We start from the raw sequence: 25762 nt of genomic DNA on the forward strand, positions 1-25762 counted from the left end.
GGCTGGGCACTGAACAGAAACCAAATAACAAAATAAAAACGACAAATGGGGGTTGTATTGAAAGGGAAAGTAGAATGTTTTTAAGGTAGACTTTCTCAAAAAACAGTAAAATAGTTGGACATTTACTATAAAAAACTGAAAATGTTGAAAATCTCATAATTTGATTATTTTTTTAAATAGAGGGTTGGCCCTGAGGCGCCCCCTGACGACGCGGAGAAAGCCCGGGTAATTCCAGCCTCCTGCCGCAAGGCGGCGGTGTTCTCGGCCGGTGGGCGCGCTTTGGCGGCTGGACAGGGCGGGCTCATCCTTCAGACAGGCTTTTCTTTTTAAAAGTCCTTCGCTGTCGGCGCCGTCCTCCCGCTGCTGGGAAGCTCCGGGCTGAGACTGAGAGGGCGAGCGAGCGAGGGAGGGAGAGGGAGAGGGAAGGGAGGGAGGTCTCCAGCCACCGCAGCTCGGACAGGCGGAGACACGGCGGCCGATCATCGGGACATCATGGGGATCGAATGAGCGCCGTTTGTGTCCACCAGGAGAGCCGCGGGCTGGAGTCGGGAAATGTCCGGCAAGCTGGAGAAACAAGGTGAGCGGAAAACCTCGCCCGAGGGCCGGGGAGGGGCAGCTCTGAAGGTCACAGAGCCCCGAGCCAAAGCCCAGGCTACCCCGTCCCCGCTGGATAGTTCGAGGCTTTTGACGATTAGTAGGCCGCGGTAGGCAGGCTTCGGTAACCAGTGCAGCTGCTCTGGCGTATCATTTATTTATTTACTTTACATCTATAATCATTAAAATTGCGGTAAACTGTATTGCTGCCACTCGCGGGTTTGTTTCACAAACGTTCTCCCTCCTGAATGCTCAGGGAGTAGGCCCGTAAAGAATATTTCTCACTGGGAAAGTCGGCTGGTCACTAATGGGGACGTGCTGGTCATTTTAAAGAGACTGCAAGGGAGAGTCGGTCTTTCAGCTTTGCATCTGTGTCATCTGGACTTTTTTATACACACGCCCCCTGTCTGACTGGTCCAGGGGACCGAGTCATCGGCAGCAGGCGTTGGAGGTCGCTTTTATGAGAAAGAAATGTGAATGAGGGGTGGGGATGGGGTGTTGAAGGAGAGGGTCTGGGGAAGGTAAGAGACTGTGATGTTGTGGGGCAAGTAAAGAAAAAGGAGGGAATGCCCACCCTGTTCTTCCCAGCCGCCCTCCCTCTGGCCACTTTGCAGATGTCACTGATGTATGGGGAGCTGGATCCAGACTATTTATTGTAAGACACTGTACTGCACGTTCATGCATTGATGTCCTTTGATGTTTATACGTCGCCATGTATACTGCAGTGATTCAACTTTCCATGTGACAAGATTGTTCCGTTTCTGATTCATGTGAGGTCAGTGATCACCAGCTGTACCCCTCTTCTTTCCCTCGTCTCCCACACCAAAACCATAATTTCAGTTGAGTTTTTCATTTGGTTGAGATAAGGAGTTGTAGAATGATGCAGGACAGGAGGCTGCCATTTGGTATAGAGACTGTGCTTGGTAATTTGCATCTTATTTGTTCTTGTACCAATATATCAATAGAAAAGATGTTTAATTTGTTTCGTCTTGGTAAGGAGGTGGTGGCAGTGGCAGCAAATGGGGTTAGTCAAGAGAAAGCAGAGAGGGATGCAAAGGAGAAATCATGAGGTTGTTGCCAGCACTGGAAAGTTGTAGTTTGAAAAAATATTGATAAGATTGATTTTGCAGAGAGTTAGTGAAGACTTAATTAGGATATATAAAGTTATAAGGGGCCTAGGTTGAGTTCATTGTAAGGACTTCCTTCTCTTAATAGAAGGATCAAGAACACAAATGGGCACTGATTTAATATAATGAGTGGAAAGGCTAGAGAGAAGATTTTATTTCCTGACCCAGTTGGTAGGGTTATGGAATTTGCTGCTTGAAAGGGTAGCAGAAATTCCTGTTCACGTTTTGAGAAGTACTTGGATATGTACTTGAGTTGAGACCTGCTTAGAATTGAATCTTGTGTTGCAAGGTGGATTAGGTTGCGTAGCTGGCAAGGACCTGATGGGGTGAGTAGCTGCCTTCTGCATCATAAACTATCTGTGAACTCTTTATGAAAGTAATTCATCTATTTGGGGGAAATTTTTTTATCAATCATGAGCTTAAGTTACTTTGGAGTTTGGCTACTGTATTCTTGAATGTGTCCTGTAAAACAGTATTGAATGCAAAACTGCTGTTGTACCCAATAATTATAGCATAGGAAGGCTAGTTTCAGGGTATGGATCAGCAGAATGTTCCTCTCTTGTTTTAGTGAGACAGTGGAAGGTTTAAGAATTAAATGTTCTATGTTGTGTCCTTTTGAACAGAAATGGTGAGATTGCTCAGTATGCTGTGATACTGATTTTCTACAGAAAATGCTGGAAATACTCAAAAGGTTAGGCTGCATCTTTGGGAAGTGAAACAAAGCTAACGTTTCAGGTTGAAGACCCTTCATGTTCTGATGAAGGGTTTTCAACCTAAAACATTCGCTCTGTTCCTCTTCCTACAGATACAGCCTGACCTGTTGAGTATTTCCAATGTTTTCTGATTTTATTTTGGATTTCCAGCATCCATAGTTTTGTTTTGATGGTCGCTGACTTTCCACATGAAGTCTGGTTATAATACCCAGAAGCAAATTGCTCTGAAGTTGGGTAATTCATACATTGCATATGGTTTTACAAAGTTAAATTGAGTGCCTCTATAATTAAGTTTAGAAGATGTGGTAGCTGACACCATTGAAGATAATGTGGCCAAATCATTTCATTTTGTCAAAAGCTTCTACTAAAGTGAATGTGAAGTTTAAAATCTGATTATATTGAACTGCTTCCAATCCATGACCATGTTTCAAATTGATTAGGGAGGTGTAGGAGGAGTAGTTGATTTTTTTTGTTTGAAGTACATTCAGATTTTGTTTCTTTATAAGTTGAAACTCACTTTTCTATAGTTTTGGTGTAATTCATTAAATTGGTTGTATAATTGGTGACGTTTTTACTGTATGATGTTCCTCATATCAATAGAAAGATGTTTAATTTGTTTTCTCTTGGTAGGGAGGTGGTGGCAGTGGCAGCAAATGGGGTTAGTCAAGAGAATTCACTTTTTCTTGTTTTTTAATAGCTTGTGTTGAAATTCTATGTGAAAAGAAGTTATGGTCTTTGTTTAATTTTAGTGAAATGCATTGATGTATTTATTGATAAAGCTGTGTACTCTAGGGTTTAGTGCTGGCTGACCTTTCTGCTCTTGGTGTTGATGATTTGGATTTGGGTACAGAATATAATATTGACATTTGCTCGCAACCTAAAAATGAAAGGATTTAGTAAGTGATCCCGGACATTTGTATAAGATTTCAAAAAGATTAGGGTGAACAAATTGGCCAGATGGGTAGAAAATGCATTTTAACATGGATGAATGGGAGGATGTTATTTTGGGTGGGAGGCAAAAAATATAAGTATAGATGTGCTGAAATGCCATTGATGATGTGGATGAAGTCCGTGAGAGAGCCCATATTCAATATTTCCTAAAATTAAGTAAAAATTCCAATTATCAATTTGGATATCATAAATAGTTTGAATTAGAATGTAAAGAAGTAAGATGTGTGATATGATTACATAGTGTATTTTAGATTGAAATGGCAGGAAAACCATTTAGAATGTACAGCATGAACTCACTATGATGATGGTAAGAAGGGCAGAATTTGAGATTTGAAATCTTGGATCTTTTTCTCCAAGTGTAGTAAATGAGTTTTAAAATGTCATGACAAATAATGGACTAATATTTTCACTTGCTGGGATATTATAGCCAATGTTCATAAGTATAAAATTGTCAGAGAGGAGAGTCAGCAGATTTATTTGTGTCTGGCATTGTTCAATGGTTACAGTTTTGTAGCAGCAGAAAATGCATGTCTGTGCTGGGAAGTCAGGCAGCAAGCTTAGTTTTAGTTTGCCTTACTAAAGTGCTTTCACATTTAAAAATGAACTGTATGACCTCTGTTGCAAAGTTCCATGGTTCTATACCAGCTGCTAACAAGATGACATTATGCTTTTGTTATTCGGGGTTTATTTAAACATAAGGAGTCCTTACAATTGGCATAATTTTAAAATGAACAATTCGTGCCTGATAGTAGGTCAAATCTGATTTAAGCCTAACATTTCATTGTAAATTAGACTTGAAGATTTTTGTGTACTTAGTTACTGGGATCTTCTGATATCAGGCAGCTGTGCAGGTACTAAAAGTTGGTTGGTTATTAAATTTGTAAAAATTTACTAACTCTTGGGCTGCCTGACAGCTTGAATCAGATTTATTATCACTGACGTGATGTGAAATTTGTTGTTTTGTAGCAGCAGTACAGTGCAAAGACATAAAAATCTATAAATTACAAAAATAAATAAAAAAGGCAAAAACAAGGAATAATGAGGTAGTGTTTGTGGGTTCATGGATCGTTCAGAAATCTAATAGTGGAGGGGAAGAAGCTGTTCCTGAATCATTGAGTTTTGGTCTTCAGGCTCCTGTACCACCACCCTGATGGTAGTAACAAGAAGAGGGCATGTCCTGGATGATGATGGTCCTTGATGATGGCTGCGGCCTTCTTGAGGCACCCCCTCTTGAAGATGTGTTCGATGGTGGGGAGGGTTGTGCCTGTGATGGAGCTGGCTGAGTCTGCAACCCTCTGCAGCCTCTTGCAATCCTGTGCATTGGAGGCTATATACCAGGCTGTGGTGCAACCAGTCAGAATGCTCTCCCTCATACATCTGTAGAAATTTGTAGGAGTCTTTGGTGACATACCAAATCTGTGTTGAGTTTCTTCTGGAAGTACATTATCCAACTTGTAAAATGTACTTTTTTTTTCAAATGGGACCTCCAGATGCTTAGAAAGTATCAACACTGGAAAATATTCAAAATGCAGTAACATTGTTTTGTGATCTGTCTTTTGAACTTAGTGGTGATGTAGTCCAACCATATCCCTTTTAATAATTAATTGTTCATTCCTCATAGCTATTCCCAATCCCTTTTTCTGCACTCTACTGTCTAACTTGTAAAGATCTAGAAAGTCCTTTAGCAGTTAATATACCAACAGAAAAATTGTGTGACAGATTTGCTTTTGTACTGCAGTTCTTATATAGGCTGCCTCTGGGTTTTCCTGCCTACCATCTCCATACCCACTATCAACTACCATGCTAATCCCATTTACCAGCACTTGGTCCATAGCCTTGTATGCCTTGGCAATTCAAGTGCAAATCAAGATACTTTTTAATGTTATGAGCAAACCTTCCTCTACCATCCACTCAGCAGTACGTTCAGATTCTAATGACCCTCTGGGTGAAAATATTCTTCCTTGGATCTTCTTTAAACCTTTTATCCCAAACTTGTGGAAACAGATGTTTGTTTCTCTCTTCTTGGATGCTGAGTATTTTCAGGATATTGTTTTTGTTTCTTTGAGATTTCTAGCAGTTTTGAGACATTTGAAGCAAATATAAATTCTACTCATCTCATTGCAGTAGGCACCTGTGATTTGCAATTTGCTTGGAACCTGAGAGTTTCCAAGGCAGTTGAGTGTGCCTGATTTCTTGAACATTCACTGTTATGTCTATCACAATTGCTGCTCTCTTTAAAAAGTGGAGCCGGGTACAGCAAACCTATGCTCTCTGGTGGATTAGCAATATTCCATTTATAAATAAGGTACCCTTTAAAACTATGACTCTGAAATAGTTGAGTAATGAGACCTCTGCAGATTATGTGCAAATGGAGCTTGGCAGTGTAGTAGTGGGTCAATGCATGTTTCTAGTTCCATGATAAACATTCAGCTCATTGTATCTATATCTAATCTATTAGAGCAACTCAAAGCAGGCCCTCTATCTTGTTCATGCTTCATTTTGCTGATTCTTGTTTTGCTGATTCCTGTTTTCATTCTAAATGTATATTCTAATTCAGTATGCTTTCTTAAGTAACTAAGGTTTTAACAGTAACTTTTAGGATGAATTGATGAAACGGTGCTTTACTATTCGGCCATTTTCAAGGTAAGTCAGAGCCATGTTTTGTATTTGTGTTTTTATTTACTTTTATTTCTTTAAGGTTCAGGGTTGAACTCCATTGCAAATATATAAGATAAGATTTCTTTATTAGTCACATGTACATCGAAACACAGTGAAATACACCTTTTGCGTAGTGTGTTCTGGGGGCAGCCTGCAAGTGTCGCCACACTTCTGGCGCCAACAGAAGAATGTATTCTTCAATATAAACATAAGATATTTATCTATTAGTCACATGTACATCGAAACACACAGTGAAGTGTGTCTTTTTGCGTTACTGAGAATGTGCTGGGGGGCAGCCCGCAAGTGTCGCCACTCTTTTGGCACCAACATAGCATGCCCACAGCTCCTAACCTGTACGTCTTTGGAATGTGGAAGGCACCCAGAGGAAACCCACGCAGAATCAGGGAGAAAGTACAAACTCCTTACAGACAGCGGCAGAACTGAACATTGAGAAAGCAGTTCAATTTGTTCGAGTTTTCTACTAATAAGTTAATTTACAGTGGAGATCCAGTTTACATCCTGACAGTTTAGAAATTCTGTAGGATATGTCTAACATCTTAGAAAATTGGGGTAAACACGTTTAAAATTTCATTTCATCTTGTCATTGATCATTTGTATGCAGTCATTTATTGTCTACAATTCTCTTGTCAGCAAGTTACTTTGAAGCTCGTTCTGTGTTGCTTTTATAATGGAGACTGAATTGTACCTGCCCAGGCTTTTCAACCTCATGTGGTATATAATTCAAAACTAATATTATTTGAAGTCTCTTCAATATCGTAGGGCATAGTCGCTGATTTGATTTTGCAATTGACCCAGTAACATTCCTTCTAAGCAGTAAAGTCCCATTACTACTTCACAATGTAAATAGTTCTATTCCCTTTTCTTTCTTTTGATGTACGGGCCTCTTCAGTGATTTGCATTAAAGGCCGCAATTGTTTCTGTTCCTGTCACTTTCCAACTAAACATTATCCCACAGTTGCCAAAGTCTTCATAAGCTTTCTCATTTCCTTTTAGTTTTGTCAGAATTACCACATCCTTCCAAAACTCAGAGTTTCCAGTTTACATAACTGAGAACTTCCCAATTTGTACCTCATGATTCAGAATTGAATCTGCATCCTAATTTCTCACCACTTTTGCAAATGGTTTTCTGTTCAGCCATACTGACCCAAATTTGAATTTGTTTTAACACAGCAAAAACTGATGGGAATGTCATGTTGTTTAATGGAACATAAAGTTCAACAGAATAACATCCCTTGGTAAAATTACTACTATGGTTATTTCAGTTTCCCTGTTGTGATATATAAAAAAATATTGGTTGTTGGGTTAGGATTAGTTTGAGATTGATATTGACTATTTGATGTGGTCTAATCTGTTTTCTTTGTCAACCGGCATACAATTTTTTTTGGGTTGTGTAGAAATTGCTCAGTTCAAGTTCAAGATAAATTTGAAGTAACTCAGATACTTTGACAACTTTGTAGCTCCCTTTACACATCAAGTGGCCTTTTTGCCAGTTTTCACTTCATTGGCTTTCCTGTTATGCACAATGACTGGAGTAGTCCCTTGTGGATGCCCAATTTTATTTTTCTTATACAATGTTCTCTTTCCGTGCCTCATAAACATGCTGCGTTGTGCAATACTTGTCATGTTAACTAGTTCCTTTTAATCATTTATTCTTAAGGCAAAGAAATGCTATCTAAGTTGTTGGTTCTGGTGATTGTCATGATCCTACTTGGAATTGTAAATTAATGTCTGGATTGCGGTCAAAGACCAAATCAGGATTAAAACTGAGAGTTCTGATGAATGAACTTTGACCTGAAACATTAACTCTTTTTCTATTTTCACAAATGCTGCCCGACCTGAATTTTCTTTTTTATTTCATCTTCCAGCATCTAATTTTAAGTTTGTAAAAACTTCTGTTTACACAACATTCTTTATGACCTCTGAATGCCTCTAGCATTTTATGCACAATGGATTTTATTTTGCATTGTACTCTCTGTTATCATGTAGGAAATATGACAACAAAGCTTCAGCCAATACAATGGTAGTCAAAAGATCTATTCAGTGTTATTGATTGAGGGTTAAGTGGTGGTCAGGACACAGGATAACTAAAATCAATACACTGGGGGGGGAAAAAAAACAAATATTCAGCATGTTGTGCAGCATCTGTGGATGGGTCATTGACCAGAGACATTATCTTGATTTAAGTTTCCACAGATGCTATCTGACCTGCTGAGTATTTCCAGCATTTTCTTTTTTTTTTAATCACAGCATAATTAACTCCCCTGTGCTTTAAAATTAGAATTTTCAATTTTCTTAATTAATTTTTGGAGATTTGGGCAGACCAGGCCCTTGAGCTTATTGGCTTGCTAGGCCAAGCCTGAGTGTATTTAAGAACCAACTACATTAATGGAATAGTACTGCATAGAAACAGGCCCTTTGGTCCACATTGTCTGTGCTGACCATGCTGCCAATGTAAAGTAATCCCATCTGCCTGTACATGGTCGAAATTCCCTCCCAACCCCCCCACCCCCATTCTCTGCCTGTTCATTGCCTGTCTAAATGCCTCTGGGCATGGCTATTTTATCTGCTTTCACTACCTCCCCTGGCAGTGTGTTCCAGGCACCTACCTCTCTCTGTGTAATAAAACAAAACTTGCCTTGTAAACCTCCTTTAAACTTTCCCCCTCTCATCTAAAAGCTATCCCTCTAGTATTTGACGTTTCTGCCCTGGGGGGTGGGGGGGGGGGGGAGACTACAACGATCTACCCCATCCATGCCACCTCACAATTTTGTATATTTCAGTCAGGTTGCCCCCTTAGCCACTGATGCTCCCGAGAAAACAATCCAAGTCTGTCCAACACCTCCTTATAGCTAATGCTTTCTAATCCCAGGCAACATTCTGACAAATCTCTTCTGCACCCTCTCCAAAGCCTCTACTTCTTCCTGTAAGCCGTCAACCAGAACTGTCCACAATACTCCACCTGTGGCCTAACCAAAGTTTTATACAGCTGCAGCATCACTTCCTGACTTTTATACTCAATGCCACCTTATCTGCTTGTGTTGCCACTTTCAGGGAGCTTTGAACTTGCACCCCAAGATACCTCTGTACATCAGTGTTCTTAAGGGTCCTGCCATTTACTGTATACTTTCTTCTTGCATTTGACCTCTCAAAGTGCAATATCTCACTTGTCTGGATTAAACTCCATCTGCCATTTCCCTGCCATATTTCCAACTGATCTATATACCTTTGACAACCATCCTCGCTGTTGACAACTCTGCCAATTTTTGTGTCAAATGCAGTCTTACTAATCAGCCCACTTACATTTCCGTCCAAATCATTTGTGTGTATTGCAAATGACAGAGGTCCCAGCACTGATCCCTGTGGAACACCACTGGTCACAGACCTCCACCACTACCCTCTGTCTTCTGTGGTCAAGCCAATTTTGAATCCAATCTACCAAGTCACCGTGGATCCCATGTGTCTTCATCTTTTGGATCAGCCTACTATGAGGAAACTTCTTGAATGCTTTACTAAAGTCCATGTATGCAACATCCACTGCCCTACTCTCATCAATCATCTTTGTCACCTTCTCCAAAAAAAACTTGATCAAGTTTGTAAAACATGACTTCCCCCACACAGAGCCATGCTGAGCGTGACAAATAAGAACATGCTTTTCCAGTTGCAAGTAGATCCTATCCCCAAGAATTTTCTCCAATCGTTTCCCTACTGCTGATGAAAGAATCCTCAGCCTATGTTTCTGGTTTGACCCTATTGCCCTTCTTAAACAAAGAAACAATATTGGTTATTCTCCACTCCTCTGGGACCTCGACCTAATGGATCTTGAATTGCATTGCATATAGGGCAGACTGGGTAAGGCTGTGAGATTTCTTCATCCACAGCACTGCCTGATCTTTTGTGTTCACTGCAAAAAAGCAAAAGGGGCTTTGATTTGATATGTCCTTTGGAAAAATAGTACCTCAGTGTAGCACTTATTGCCCTTGTTTTTTGTTCTTACATCATTGGAGTGGGATTGAACCCACAGCTTGCTTCCTTCGAAGCACGTGTTCCGATATAAGCTACAGCTGACATTTGATGGACTGTAATGTTCTCCAAGATCAATAGATAGTATACTTCCTAAGTGACACACTACATGTTTGTATTGGGAGGTTTCTTCTATTCATAGGATTAAATTCATCTGAGACTATTTGTGTATCTGTTGTGTTATTTATCTTTAATTATATTTTGTGTCTCACTTCAAATCATTGTGACTATGTGTTGCTGGAATCCAGTTACATTCAAAAGCATAAGTTCTGTTGTTTATGAGAAAGAAAATGAAGTCCAGGTCCATCCCTTGGGAGATGGATGGTAATATCCCTAATTAGCCACACTTTAATTGTTCATGCTTTCAGTTACTGAAGCAGTTTTAGTTTTTATTTATTCTGTTTTGGTGCACATGTGTATACTAACCTTCAAGAGGGGGGGATTTTCAAACTTTAATTTTGATGTTTATTGTGATAAAACTAGATAAAATGACTGCCATTACTACAGTGTTTATGTATTTCATATTCCCCTTCTGAAGGTGTTGATTGATGAAAGGGTGTGGTTCTGCAGTTAGATTTTTTTTTAGTATCACACCCGAGTAACCCTTATCCCATAGCAAGTGAGAGCAAGCCATTGAACTGTATGTTTCTAGCTAAAGTCTGATCCATTTTTGCCCTATGTTTGCATGCATACTCATTAGATAGTCATGAGTTCGTTTGTGTTTTTATTCATAGCCTGTAGCAAATAAACCAATTTTAGTTCTGTTTTTCTTTTCACACAAAAAAACCCATAATGATCAAAATTCAGTTTGGTGCTGCAAACTGATCTCCCCTTTGCTTTTGTGTTATGTTGATGTTACTCTCTTGTTCTTATAAACAGGACTATTGATGTACTTGCTGTCCTTGGCAATTACTTTGAAAATTCCCATGGCAGAATTGGAGTTAAATTCATGGCCAAAAATAGATTCTGTTGCAACATTGACTTACTGGCCTGGAATGTGGAATAGTGCTCTGACTATTAAGACAAACATGTAAAAACTTCTACAGATTTTACATGGCCAATGTGAACATTTTTTCTAAATTGGATAACTGTGAAGGACACCAAATGAAAAGAGCAAGAGGGAAGAATGTAAATCAGATGTGTTGATTAGGTAATGCTGGGGGTAATTTTCTTTAGCCTTTTGATTATCAAGAGGAAAGCAATTGTATGGAACCGTGTGGTATTGAAGATTTTTATAATGAGAATGTATCAAGGAATGTACGATTAGGTGACAAAAAGGAGGAAAGTTGCTACTGACAGACTGATCAAGGCGGATGGGGAAGATCTTTTTAGAAGGGTGCAGGAAATTCTCCTTTCTGCTTACCAGCTACTGCTATACATCCAGCTGAAAAGTGTGATAAATTAAGCCTGCATTTGTGGATAACTTATTGAGGAAGTATGGCAAATCTGAGTTACAGCTGTACTTTGCAGTGGAAAACATGTAAATGTGTTTGCCCTGATGTAGGGTTTCGACCTGAAATATCGGCAATTCCTTTCCTCCCACAGATGCAGCTCAACCCTCTGAGTTCCTACAGCAGATTGTTTGTTACGGCCATACTTCACATTTTCTTATAGGCGTCAAAGAGTTTGTCTTTGAGTGGTACAGTCCGTCTTGGTCAGTTGTAATAAATCTACCTTTCATCACTTTACGCTTAGCTTCTTGGCAACCCGATGAAAAGTTGTAAGCCTCTCCCTCTGGTGACATTATCCACATCTGTCAGTGGAACATACTCTCACACCCTGGTGAACTGTTCCTCAATTTCCAGGCAACTTCATTCTATTTGTTTATATTCACAATCCTTTGTTTATTCTGTTTGTATTTTATGGATTTAAAGGTTTGGAAATTCTGCTTAGAGTTTGATTGACTTTACCTTGGTATTTCCTTAGGATTAGAGTGATTCTATAAATATTCCCTGTAAACTCCTTGGCTTGTTGAATATCTGGAAACACCAAGAAGTTGAACAGTTTAAAATGGCACTCTGCTACACATCCTGTGTAGTCCCATGATTTCCCAGTCTTCAATAGACTATTTCTCCACAGTTCCAACTATAAATTAGAGAGAGTAATTAGGTATTAAAATAGGAAAATGACCAGCACTTTCACTGTAAATATATTGTGAGATTCTGTTTTTACAGTGATTTTTGTCAACTAAATGGTTGGTGTAATGAAGGTATTAATCTTCTATAAGACAATTAGTATGTTAAATTAAAAATGTTGACATGAGACTGCAGATGCTGGAATCTGGAGCAACACATAAAATGCTGGAGGAACTCAGCAGGTCAGGCAGCATCTATGGAGGGAAATGGACAGTTGATGTTTCAGGTCGAGACCCTTCATTTGGACTGGTGGACAAGTTTCTGATCCTTCGTCGATGCAAGAAAGGAGAAGAACTGACAGTTGAAGGCGTGGATCTAGTGGAGGACCAAGTAGAGGAGAAGTCCATGGCAGGTCATGGAGAGCGAGGCCCGGAGCTGTGGGATAGAGAGAGGGCCAGAAGGTATCTGCACATGGTGGAGAGGGTAGCATGTAGAATATGGAGAGAGAAATGTAGGGAGAAGCAATCCATGGAATGCAAGTACTGTGGATCCTTGTTGGGGCTAAACTTGGAGGCCTGGAAGCCACATGGGACAAGATGGTGGCGGAGACTAGCGAGTCTGGGTGAGTACGTGGTTGAAGAAAAGGAGAGCAGCAGGGATCTCAGGGAGAGCAATGAGAGAGGGTCTTGCAGAACTCCCATCAAAGAGGAGCAAAACTTCTTCAAAGTCTGCATATCTTGAGGAGATTTTGCAGTGGAACAGCAAAATGGAGACGAAACAGCAGATGCTGGAATCTGGAGTGACTCAAAACGCTGGAGGAACTTGCAGGTCGGGCAGCATCTATTGAGGGAAATGGACATCCAATGTTTTGGGTCGAGACTCTTCATTTGGACTGATTTTAAAAATTAAAAATGTTGGCTTTGTCTATAGCATTACATTCCTTTATTCCTATTACATTCCTGGTTGTGTTCAATTCTTTTGTAAATTCTTCCTTAAAAACATGCAAGCTTATATGAACAGTATGAATTGGGTCTATCCATCTGTGAAAGAGTATTTAATGGGTGCATTTGTGTGGTTTCTGTTTTCTTTAACTATATAAAAAAAATGCCATTAATGTTTTATTTTGTACTTTTGTTACTGTTGTATTGCTTGTAAGTACAGTACTGGGAGAGTATTGTACTAACATGCATGGTAAAGTGAACAAGTAGCCAGAAGGCATAAAAGTAGCTGAACTGGGTGGTGCCTTGAATGACTGTTAAGCAACACTTCAGATAATGTGTGCCTCATTCCTTCTGTAAAAACAAAAGGTGTATTGCCAGGATTTCGCGATGATTAAGCCATGCTTTTGGAGGATGTGGCATTACATATGCAACTTGGTACAAAAATTACTGGCCTAAAAGTGTTCCAATGCTGCTGTTTAAAAAGAAAATCTAGTTTTCCTAGCAACTTGTTTATGAATGCTGCTAGTTTGTTTTGGACTGTTATTGACAGTGGGGCACTCCTATGTGTTGAGAGCATGTTGGGTTGAGGAGTTGCAGTCTGAAGCTTTAGCTGTGGTGTTTAAATCTGCAGGAGGAGGGGTGGGGAAGAAACTGTCACACAGTGGGTGGGGTGGGGAGAATGAAAATAATTCTCCTGGGATTGGTACAGGAACATGTTGGAAGTTCCTTAATTTGGGAAGATTGCTGGAGTCAAAATGGGAGAATTGAGAGAATGTATGTAGCCTTGATCAAGGAGTGAATTACAGCCCTAATCTGTTAATTTACTTCTCCATCTCTCCACCCCTTTCTATTCTCTCCAAATGGAAATTTCCTTTTACATTTTGGAGTAAACCGTTATAACATTAGAGTTTAGTGATGACTTTGTGAAACTATTATTAACAAGTGATGGTCTGGGTTCTGGTAATTTTATTCTTCTTGTTGGACTAGTGATTTAACATGAATGGAATTGAACTGAGATGCACTTTTATCCTCTCCCTGTATATCAAGCTGTTTTAAGATTACTGGTGAGCATCTGCTTGTAGCATTATTTTGCTTGCTTTATAAGTACGGAGTTTGAGAATACATGCTATGGACCCAAAGGAAGACCATTATGTGAGGAATGAACCTTTTATTGGGAATAGCTTGATGAAAAACATATTAATGCTTTAGTACAATGCAATAAATTAATGAGGAAAGCTCCCTCCTTTTAGAAAAATTCCACATGAGTAATTTTGTTTCAGTAAGAAGTCATTTTTCAGGGTACTTGTTCAAACTGATTGTTTTTGAGGTATGCTTGAGATGGATAGGTATCACGGTATCGACAAAATAATAGAATTACAGTATAATGTTTGCTTCTATGTTGATCTTGGATAGACTTGGTGAATTTCTTTGGTATTGTTGCAAGTGCCATCATTCACTAGACAGCTAACAGAATATTTTGGAGGCATGAGACTGCACATGCTGGAATCTGGAGCAAAAGAAACAGTTGGAAGATTGAGAATTAAGCAGCATCTGTGGAGGCAAAAGGATGGTTGACGCTTTGGTTTGAGACTCTGCATCAAGACAGTGTAGAGAGAAGATATCCGATAAAAGTGAGAGAGAGGGGTAAGACAGAGGCTGTTAGGTAATGGGTGGAATAAGATAAGGGAGGGATGGTGGGCAGATAAAACAAGCTGGGAGAGAGGATAGGAAAGGTACAAGAAACCCAGGTAGATGGATATATGGGCGGATGGAACCAGGTGTGGGAGGGTGACGAGTCCAGGTAACGAGGCGGGCAGGGATAGAAAAGGTGAACAAAAGGAGAGAGACTGTGTGACTGGGAGTGTAAGATCTGATTTATTATGTTCAGGATCATTGTCTCTACTTGGATGAAGTTACTGAATTTTGCTGTGCATGTACAGTGCAGAAATTTTATTGCACTGCAATTTAAAAAAAAATTCCATACATATATTAATTCTTGGCTAAATCATGGAATGCATGCAAAGAGGTGCAAAGCAGCAATTCATTGTATGATTTTTGAGTAGCGTATTTGAACATGAACATGAAAATGTAAATGAAAGTGTAGAAATTTATGGATAAAAGCTGAATGTGGGATTGTGGTTTTGTTACTTCCTGCCTTATATTGTTCCTTTTTATGTTCAACTTTCAAAATGCTTCCCTTGGTGCACTACAGTTTATTGCTTCAGTCAAAGGACATGATTTGGTTTGCATGATTTACCTTGGAAACAGGCAAGGGTTGGGTTGAGTTGGGAATGGTGGAGATGGAGGTCAGAAACTCTTGGATTGGAGTGCGTTGTGTGATCTGCCCCATTGCAGAAGTCTGATATTGCAGAATCCATATTATTGTACTGCAGCTAGGGTTGGAAATATCATACCATATTTTCATGCAGCAAACTCCCATAAATGGTCACTGTTGTCGTCTTTTAAGTGTGAATTAACAACAGGTCCAGTTTAAGGACCTGTTGTTAATTCGCTTTTAAAAGATGACAACAGTGCCTTAATCTCCTGTCAGCCTGGATTATACCCTTGCATCTCTTGAGTGACCTAGCATCATTCTTCTGATTTGGGAGATGAATTATTCCCCACATAGCTATTCTTTTCCTCTTTTTGTGCAGTGACTTTAGACTGCAGGAAGATGGTACATAATCTGCATTACTAAGCAGCAAATAGATTGTAATGTGAAGGGTTTATTGTGGATATGATTGTGTTTAACGGTGAGTTGGAATATTTGCAAGATTTCAACCAAAAGATTTTTCTACTTGTGTATAGTTGGTCCGAACTCTTGCTCTTTGGCACTGTTACTTGCTGATATTTTTTTTGGGCCACAATCCCAGCTAATGTGGTGCTTTAGTGTCTCTTAGGGATATTGTAACATGGTGTGTTTGGAAAAGGGTCTGCATTTTCCCTTCTTTATTTGAATCGTAGCAGGATTTATTATACTCTAGGCTAGATATATGCAGATTTCTGGTCATTAAATTGAACTACTTCAGTTTATCATAAATCCCCTGGACTGTCCTTTTAGGCTGGGCCTTGTTCTTCTGAGGAATGTTATAAGGCTTGTTAGAAAGCCATTTATATTGATTAATTTTATTTCCATGGGTTCTGACCAGCCTTTAGTGAAAAATAAAGTTTGGAGTATATCAAATTTAGCAAAATAGCTCTCCAACACTATTCTGAATACTAAGCATTCACTTCCTCTGAGTTGGGTGGAAATTTGAAGTTAAGGTGGTTTATTGGGGTTTAAAAAGAAGCCGCTGCCTTGACTGGCCCTTAGTATCTTCTGTGGTAGTTCTCTTTTGAAGCTTTTTACAGAAATGTCTACATTAAGCAGTTATTAATGAGGATATCTTGTATACATTATCAGATACCTAAAAGGAAGGTGCCTCCTGGAAGCCTTCGCATCTTTACAGAATCTGGCACTGAGTATATTTAGAATGCACAAAGGCAAACATGCTGCTGTGCCCCTTCGTATTTATGTATGTTTTGGCTGTCGCTTTAGTCCCTGCTTTGTCATCCTGCTCCCTTGTAGTTCTCCCTTCTAGGATACTCTGTGGCCGACATCCTCAGTCTAACTTTTTGTTCTATTCCCCTGGCAAGGTCTTGCATTTGACTCTGACCCAGATAAACCTAGTTGTAGCTTACCCATGTGCTTTTCTTGACATCCTTTTGAAGGGTCCATTGAACTTCTTTTGTTTCTTTGTTCCATCAGTCTTAACTATCTCGTTCTACACATTTTTTTTCCTCTCTGGCATGCCTCCTTGGGGGCTAATGGTTTCTACCAGAGATCTGCTTGAGTATAAAATTAAAACCAAATTTAATCGGGCCAATCTGAACCTAATCCTAGCTCAAGGAGTTCTACAATTTCATCATTATCTTATCTGATCAACCACCGCCATCCAGAATTGCAGGCAGATGACCATTCCTCCTAATATAATCCTGATCTGAGCTGCTTTAAGACTGAGATGCACAGCCTTGGAAGTATTCAGTAGAAACTGGTTCACTGTCAGATCTGCTGTGCCAAGTCTTGTTTGTCAATTCTGGAATGCAGAGATAATACTTGGCTTTTTTCTTCTGAAAACATTTAGTAACTCCCTCTCCTTCTAACCTCGTCTCTGATAATCTTAGTTACAGAAATCCTTGACTAAGAGAGTCCGACTGCTTCTGTTACTTCCTCCATGGAGCCCACTGGACAGAATTTCCTGTAAATTTCTCCTCCTACCCTTGATTGCCCTGGAACCTATTGCCCCATCCAAAACCAACTGGTTCAGGCCAAAAACCTTGTACACACTACAAGTACCACATTTATGTCCGTATTTTCCAGTTAGATTTTACTTCAAATTTCTGTCCCAATCAAAGCTTCTCTTAACAGTAGCAAATGGCACTATATTTTTTCTGCAACAGTGTTGTGTTCCCTCTTGAACTTCTCAATCTGACTGCAGTACCTGATTGCATGAAATTCTTCATCCTCCAGTGCTTTTCCATTATCCAGCAGGATGGAACACCCGTTCTTCCATCCAGTTGAAGCCAGAGGATCACCTGCAATGGCTTCCCTTATGGCTCCTGCAACATTGATTCTTGGGGAGGACAAGAGATAATCTTTGGACCCCTCTTAATAAGTGATGCCATTTGCACCACTTTCGATGTAAATGCTTGTGGTGTGTGGTTCTACCCCACTACTACTCTCAACCCTTCCTACTTCTCTGCCCCTAATTTGTCTGACTTGTCTAAGATCCATAAAATTACCTCCAAATTGAATATTGGGGTAACCAAACTTGTGATTTTTCCAGTCCTTGCCACAGAATGCAATCACTAGCTCTGACTGTATCTCTCTTCTTGCAACTGCCTGAAGCTGAACCATACTTTTTGTAAGCTTGGTTAGACTTGCTCACTGGTGGAATATGGAATGCTGTTCCTGCTAATGTGGGCTGAGACTCTGACCAAGAGATTTCAGGTAAAACTGGTAGTCAAATAGGTAAGAGTTTAAAGTCCTCTGGAAACTTGCCTGTGCACTGCATTAATGTTATGGGGTTTTAAATTGCTAGGAGTTTCATGTTTATGTTTGGATGAATGTCCAGTGTAGGGTCTATTTTGGGGGGGGGGGGGGTGGTATGGGGAGGGGAACAATTCTACAGGTGTTGACTTTGTGGTAATTTGATACAGTAAATTTGCAATACTTTGAACAAGAAGATAGCTTTCCATACAGGATCTGATCAGTTTTGTATCTGGTAATTCAGTGGTGACAGGGCTAATGGCAAGTTTGGATTTTATAAAGCTAGAGGTTGTAGCAAAGATGAGTAATAAATTTCAGACTTTTTGGTTGTGGAAAGTGATTTGGACGTTGGAATGATTTTAACATAGTAATGGATGAGGTAGAGTATAAAAGTCTGGTGTATTTAGAGCTGGGAAGGAATGAGGATCACTCAGCACTCGTAACTGAAAAGCAAAAGCTGCAAATGCCAGAGATCTGAAATAAAAACAAATTATTCTGAAAATAGTCAGCAAGTTAGGCAGTACCTTTAGTAAGAGAAACGGTTAACATTTCGGGTTAATGACACTTCCAATATGTTCTGTTTTTATTATAGTACACTTTGTAAATTGGTAAAATAAGGAACTGATCTTTACATTTTTTGTGCCCTAATAATAGACACAAATTGTTGGATTTGCATCTATAGTTTAATATTAAAATGCAGTTGTACAAGATGTTGGTGAGACAGCACTTAGAGTATTGTGTTACGGTTTTGGTAGCCATCTTATAGGAAAGACACTAAATTGGAAAGAGTGCAGAGAAGACTTAAGAGGATGCTGCCAGGACTCAAAGGCCTGAGTTATAGAGAGAGGTTGGGCAAGCTAGGATTTTATTCCTTGGAATGTAGGAGATTGAAAGGTGACATAGTAGAGGTGTATAAAATCATAAGGGGCATAGATAGGGTGAATGCACATTGTCTTTTTCCCAGGGAAGGGGAAATAAAAACTAGAGGGCATAGGTTTAAGGTGAGAGGGACCCAAAGGGCAACCTCTTCACGCAGAGGGTGGTGCGTATATGGAATGAGCTGCCAGAGGAAGTGGTTGAGGCAGGTACAATAACAACATTCAAAAGATATTTGGATAAGTACATGCATAGGAGGGGTTTAGAGGGATATGGTCCCAACGTGAGCAAATGAGACTAGCTTGGTAGGCACCATGGTCGGCATGGATGAGTTGGGCCGAAGGGCCTGTTTCCATGCCTGATTACTCTATGACTGAGTACCAAATCGCCACAGGACTTTTTTTTGTTTATGTGATGTCACTTTGTAACCTTTATAAACAAATTGATCAGTTAAATATCACCATCTGCCTGATCAAGGTGAAGCAAGGGTACAGAGCAGTAATTATATGTCTAGTGCCTTAGCAACCCTGAGCATCAAGAGCTTATAAATTTTGAGCATAAATTCACTGACTGGCGCATCAGTGAAATAGGCAGGTTGCTGTTTGACCATATGTGTTGAAAATTTGAAGTTAAAACACTCGGGTTAGCTAACAAAATGAATTAGAATGTAGTATTTACAAATGGATTGTGTTAAAGTACGAAAAATTATTTTGGAATGTGCCATGTTTTCTTATTTGAACAGTGACAGTAGAACGTTTTTCTAATGTCTACATCGATATTCCCACATGTATGTCTTTCAGAACTTTTGTCTTTTTAGGTTGAGTAGAACTTTTTTGTGGTCCACCGATCTTTTTTTAAAAAAGAAAACTCTATTAAATGCTTGCTGGCATAGGAAAGCTTTTGCAATGATTGCTGTGCTTGAGTATTGGCTAATGCAAAAGCACATTTAGAAATCCCATCTGGATAATATGAGGAAGTAAAGGGCATTTATTAATGATGTTTGCAACAGCCGTTAATAAAGTTAGTATTCAAGAAATTTAAAATGGGATCTTGTGTCATTGAGTGAATAGTCCCTGCTGAATAGAATTGTGGAAGTAATTGATGTCAAAATTCCTGATTCATTGTCGTTCCTCGGTGTCCTCCACTTGTACCTGACAGGCAAGTGATTTTTTTTTCCTCTCTCGCAACTAGCTCTTCTGCTTCATAGGGGAGAAAATGACTCTTGCCTAATGAAAAGTAAAAAACTGCAAATACTGTAAGTCTGAACTGTAAAACTGGAACTACTCAGCAAATCGGATGGCATCTCTGGGGAGAGAAACAGAATTAACATTTCTGGTCAATAGTCTTTCATCAGCCGAGGATAAATTAGTAAACAAGCATGTTGTAAGTAGCAGAGAAGGGGGAGGGGTAGTAGAACAAAGAAGATGCCTGTGAGAGGGTGGAGATTAATGGAGACTAAGGAAATTGTGGTGCTGCTAGCTAAAAAAGGTGTTGAAGGCTTGTTGCATCAGAAAAGATGCAATTCGAGGGATATGTATATTGACAAACTATAAGAGATGGAACACTGCTAGAAATTTGAAATAAAAGACAATGCTGAAAATATCCAACAGATCAAGGATCATCTGATGGAGAGGTTGAGAAGAAAGATAACATTACAGGTATGATGATTTTTCGGACCTGACCAGTGCTGACACAAACTGGAAAAGGCTGGATATCCAAAATTGTTGAATTCAGTATGAAGAATTGCGGGCTGCAACGTGGATGAGATGCTCTCTCTTAAGCTTGCATTGGATTTCATTGGCACATGTAAGAGGCCAAAGACAGAAGTCAAAGTGAGAGTGGGGTAGAGAAATAAAGTGGCAGGCAGAGGAAGCTTAGGGTCACCCTTATGGCCTGAATGGAGATTTTGTGTATTGCGGTCGCTTGGTCTCTATTAGGTTTCTCCACTGTAGAGGAGACTACATAGTGAGCACTGGATGTAGTACAATACACTAAATTAGGAGGAATGCAAGTAATTTGCTGTTTCACTTGGAAGGGGTATGTGGATCCGTGGACCATAGGAAGAGAAAGATTAAAAGGGCAGGTGTTGCATGGGAAATTGTTGAGAAGGGAAGTGGGTGCTAGTGGTAATGGACGAGGGAATCAGGGAATAGCAAAGGCCAATCCATTTGGAATACCGATGGGGAGTGTGAGATATGCCTGATGACGAGATGTCATTGAAGGTAGCAGAAATTAAGGTGGATGATCTGTTGAATGCAGAGACAGGTGGGTGGAAGATAAGGCCAAAGAGAACCCTTTCCTTGCTCTGGGTGGGGGGAGAGTTGATCAGAGCAGGTTATGGAATAGATGTGGTGGAGAGTCCTGTCAACCTGAAAGGGGAATGCATGGTTAGGAAGAATCTGGGAAGCACTAGTGTGGAAATTGTCTTCATCACAGCAAATATGATGGAAATGGAAAAACTGAGAATAGAATCAAGTCCTTGCAGGGAGCAGGGTGAGAGGAGTGTAGACACCATAGCTGTGCGAATCTGTAGGATTGCAATGGATATTGATTGCTCATCTGTCCCTGAGATAGAGAAGTCGAGGAAGGGAAGAATAAGATATAAACCATGTGGAAGTGAAAGAAGTGTGAAAATTGATAGCAAAGGTGAAGAAATTTTGACTTCTCTATGAGAGCAGAAGAAGCACCAGCACTATAATTAATGCACCCTAAAAAAGTGTGGGACAGGACCCGAAAAGTACCCCATAAAGAGACTTGGACTCACGTGGAAACACATAGTTAAGCCTTTGTTTTGGAGGAAGCAAATGGAGTTGAAAGTGATGTTGCTCAATGTGAGAATGAGTTCAGTTAGGTCAAGAAGGATGATAGTGAGGGAGACTGGTTGACTCTCTGTAGAAGGAAAAAGTGAAGGGTTCCCAGGCTTTCCTGATGAAGGTGCAGAGCAATTGGATGTCCTTGGTGAAAGTGCCCGTTGGGACTAGGTGATTGCAAACTCAGGCTCGTGAAGGGAGAGAGGTTTTGATGTGAATACAAAGAGAGAAGGAGACAGGGAGGGAGAGACACTCCACAGCATTTCATTCACATTTTTCCACTTTTGTGGTGACATTTTCCACATTAGTGGTTCCAAGACTGAACTCAGGTGGAGGGGACATCCCAGTTATCAGGACTCTTGATAGTGACAATTCCATTTCCTGCATTTTTGCTTTTGTCCCCTCCTCCCAGGAGAAGCCATGATTCACTTTGGCTTATTTGGTGCTTACATTGTCATCTCCAGTACACTGAAGAAATCAACCGCAGATTGTGTGCTTGCTTTGCATAACACCTCCACTCAGTCCAGGGTAGCGTAGCGGTTAGTGCGACGCTATTACAGAGCCAGCAATTGGGGTTCGATTCCCGTTGCTGTCTGTAAGGAGTTTGTACATTGTCCCGCGTCTGCGTGGGTTTCCTCCAGGTGCTCCGGTTTCCTCCCACATTCCAAAGACGTACGGGTAGGTTAATTTGGGTTTAAAATGGGCGGCGCGGACTTGTTGGGCCAGAAGGGCCTGTTACCACGCTGTAAATAAAACTTTTTGAAAAATTTAATACATTTTAAAGGTGACTCTGAGCTTCCTGGGTGTTTCCAGCATTCTTTTATTTCAGATTTCCATCAACTGCAGTGTTCTGTACCTTCTGTTCTTGGCATTGTTTGTGTTTTCTCTCTGTCCTCCTCTATCTTCTTCTATCTACAACACCTCCAGACAGATCAGCTGTGATATACAAGTCTTCGCTATCCTCTCTTGGATGACACCACTACAACTTGTTTCATTAAATCTCTGTTGGTTTCCACCTTATCACAGATGTTCCTATATTCTTTCCACCTCTCCCTCATTGCAATTTAAAACATGCTTGTTTTATAGCTTTTCCTAGTTTTGATAAAAAGTTTTTGACTTGAAACAAGAAATTTGCTTCTTTCTCCACACATGCTGCTTGGCCACCTGAGTAGTTGCACTATATTTGCCTTTTTTAAACTGTATACCAATTTTGTGGATTTGAGAAATGAGTTTTATTCCAGATGGCCTCCATCTATTTCAGTCTCTCCTTTTGGTCCTAAAATATCAGTGGGGTCAAGTATTTGTTTGCCCTTAGTGTACCCAAGATGGTACATGTTAACTAGTCTAACATTTTAAAATTGATAACTATTCATTTTAAAATTAGCAGAGAAATTTATTTGAATGTGTCAGTAGGAATTTTGGAAATAGAGGGATTTGACCCTACTAGTTGCAAAAATAAAACTGAAACCTGATGGTGAGTATTCTATTTCATTGTTTGAATCATCTGTCACCAAGACTGAACTAGCTATGCAAATCTTCAAGATACTGAAATTAGTAAATTATAGAATTCAAACAACATGGTAATATTAGTAATATCTGGCATGTAGTTGAAATTACCCAATAATGGCTGAGGTATTATTGTACATAATTACATATTCTGTTGTTTTGACCATGTCACACTAACTGCTTTTTAATGGGCGTAACTTATTCTTTTACATTTTAAGATGCCTGTAAGTGTGGAGATGTTGACCCTGCTTTGGACATAACACTGAAGCTAATGGAGTTCACTGTAATATTGGAAAATCAGTTGCTAACATCTTGAGAATGCATGTACCATTTAAACACGGATCCTGAAAGTGTGGTTCTCCTCATGCTGTAACTTTGCTGATGGATAAGGCATTGAAGTAAAGGCAAAGGCTTGAAGTTGCATTACTGAATAAAACATTGATGCAAGTGAATTTTTAATGACTAATCATAATTACTGTGAAATAACTCCTCCCCTGGAAATTTAATTTAATAATTACATAATCTCACTGTTAGTTACAATGTTAAATTTTTGGAAGGTATATTTAAAATCTCATCTTTAATCAATAATTCAGTGTTTTTCAATCTTGATTTCATTTTCTATATATGATTTTAAAATCTAGTCTAGTTTGTGATGATTCTGCCATCTGATTTCATTGTATTTGAGTTGTTGCAAGATGCCACAAATTCTCTGAACCTGTGTCATTTGGTTTCAAATACCAGATTTGAGTTAGATGTCCCTTGAGCCCAAAAAATCTGTTTCTATTTTTCTATAATTATATTTCCTTGCAACTTGTGAGACCATTTGGCTCATCAGGTCTATGCCAGCTCTCAAAGTAATCCCATTCCTTCGCTTACTTCCCTGTAACCTATTCTATCACACGTGCACATTAAACACAACTTGATTAGCTCACCAGCCACCTGAACTAGAGGTGATTTACTGTAGCCAATTAATCTAACGCACATCTTTGGGACATGGGTGAAAACTGGAGCACCCAGAAGAAACCCGCGTCATCACAGGGAAAACGTGCATACTCCACATGGGCAGCACCAGAGGTCAGTATCAAACTTGGATCACTGCGTTTGAGAGACAACTGAATTCCCTGCAGTGCCAGTGTGTCAGCTTCTTGTGAGAATGCTGCTCCTTCAATGACTATAAGAATAAAAAAATAGTATGAGTCATTATTTATGTCCATCGTTTACTAATGTCTTTTTATTTCCTCTTGAAAATAGTGCTGTAGCCATTTGCGTGTAGTATTCTCTTGAGCAATGAACTACATTGACATCTATGAGAAGCAAGTTATTATATTTTGTTATAAGTACATTGGCACAAATGGAACAACTCAATTATTCATGTTCTGAGAGCACTGTGTTTTTAAGTCGACCATTTTTCTGCAAATAACCAATTCTTCTGGTTTTTCATACAAATACATTTTGTAGAAGTACAAAATTGAGCTTTGTTTTTATTTGGAGCTCCTGTTGAATAGGCCATCATGAAAGGAATACTTTTGTTCATTATTCTGTTCCTTAAAATCATTGCTAACAGCTGGTATCCTCCCCTTGGTCGGAACTGAAGTTATATAGAACAGTACAGCACAGGAACAGGCCCTTCGGCCCATGTTATGGCGAACTAAAGAGTTCTAGAGAGAATGTTAGAAATAGGGAAGGGGAGACTTTTTGGCTTCTGAGGCAATGACTCTTATTATGAAATTCTTTCAAGGTTTTGCCAAGTCAGTTTGGATGAATGCAATGGTGTGCATGTTGAGCAAAATCTTTAATTCTAATTATACTGTAGCACATTGGTAGCTGGGACTCTGGGTGGCATGATATTCAGCACTCTTTCTCAGCCTTTTTTGAAAGAATTACCAATAAATTGAGGTATTTATCATGTTTCAATTTGAGTTGTAAGTGCTTTATTGACTGTAAATATAATTTTATTCACAGCTGTCATCGACTGACAGATGCTCTTCCAAGAAGCAGTCATAAAGTATCCAACTTTATTGTGGTGACAGTAATGAAATGTTGACTACAGAGTGAGATACAGGATGATTCTGTTGGTCACCTTGTGAATAATGTTCTGGAATTTTATAGGCTGCTTGTATAATGTGTAATGTTTTCATTAGACTTACACTGAAGCTGTGTGAAATTTTCATGTGTATCCATTTGGGTCATGTGAAAGACTAGTAATATAGTTATAGACTCTCTTATTGCACACTAAATCCTTGTCTGGAAAGAAGGTTCTGATGTATATCACTAGAATTTTAACTTGTACTTGGAGATCTACTATTAATGTCAGAGAAATTTGAGGTGATGAATTAATGACTTGAAACAATACCAAAGAACTGCCTTGTGTACAGCAATTCATTTGTATTGGAACTATTGCAGTAGTGAATACATAATCACCTTTCTGATAAAAATGTAGT

The 25762-nt window shown here is 39.5% G+C and overlaps 1 protein-coding gene across 13 annotated transcripts in view; it reads left to right on the top strand.

Annotated features, from left to right (window-relative positions):
- Positions 1-299: 299 nt before the first annotated feature.
- The window catches only part of LOC127581994 (rap guanine nucleotide exchange factor 1-like), a 149671-nt gene continuing 124208 nt past the window's right edge, over positions 300-25762 (top strand). For all 13 annotated transcript variants that reach the window (XM_052036882.1, XM_052036884.1, XM_052036885.1 and 10 more), the window contains exon 1: positions 300-577. In XM_052036882.1, the coding sequence (XP_051892842.1) occupies positions 553-577 (25 nt within the window). In that variant the 5' untranslated portion in view covers positions 300-552. The remainder of the gene's footprint in view (positions 578-25762) is intronic.

Source organism: Pristis pectinata, chromosome 23 (genome assembly GCF_009764475.1).
Source record: "Pristis pectinata isolate sPriPec2 chromosome 23, sPriPec2.1.pri, whole genome shotgun sequence".
Taxonomy (NCBI): Eukaryota; Metazoa; Chordata; class Chondrichthyes; order Rhinopristiformes; family Pristidae; genus Pristis; species Pristis pectinata.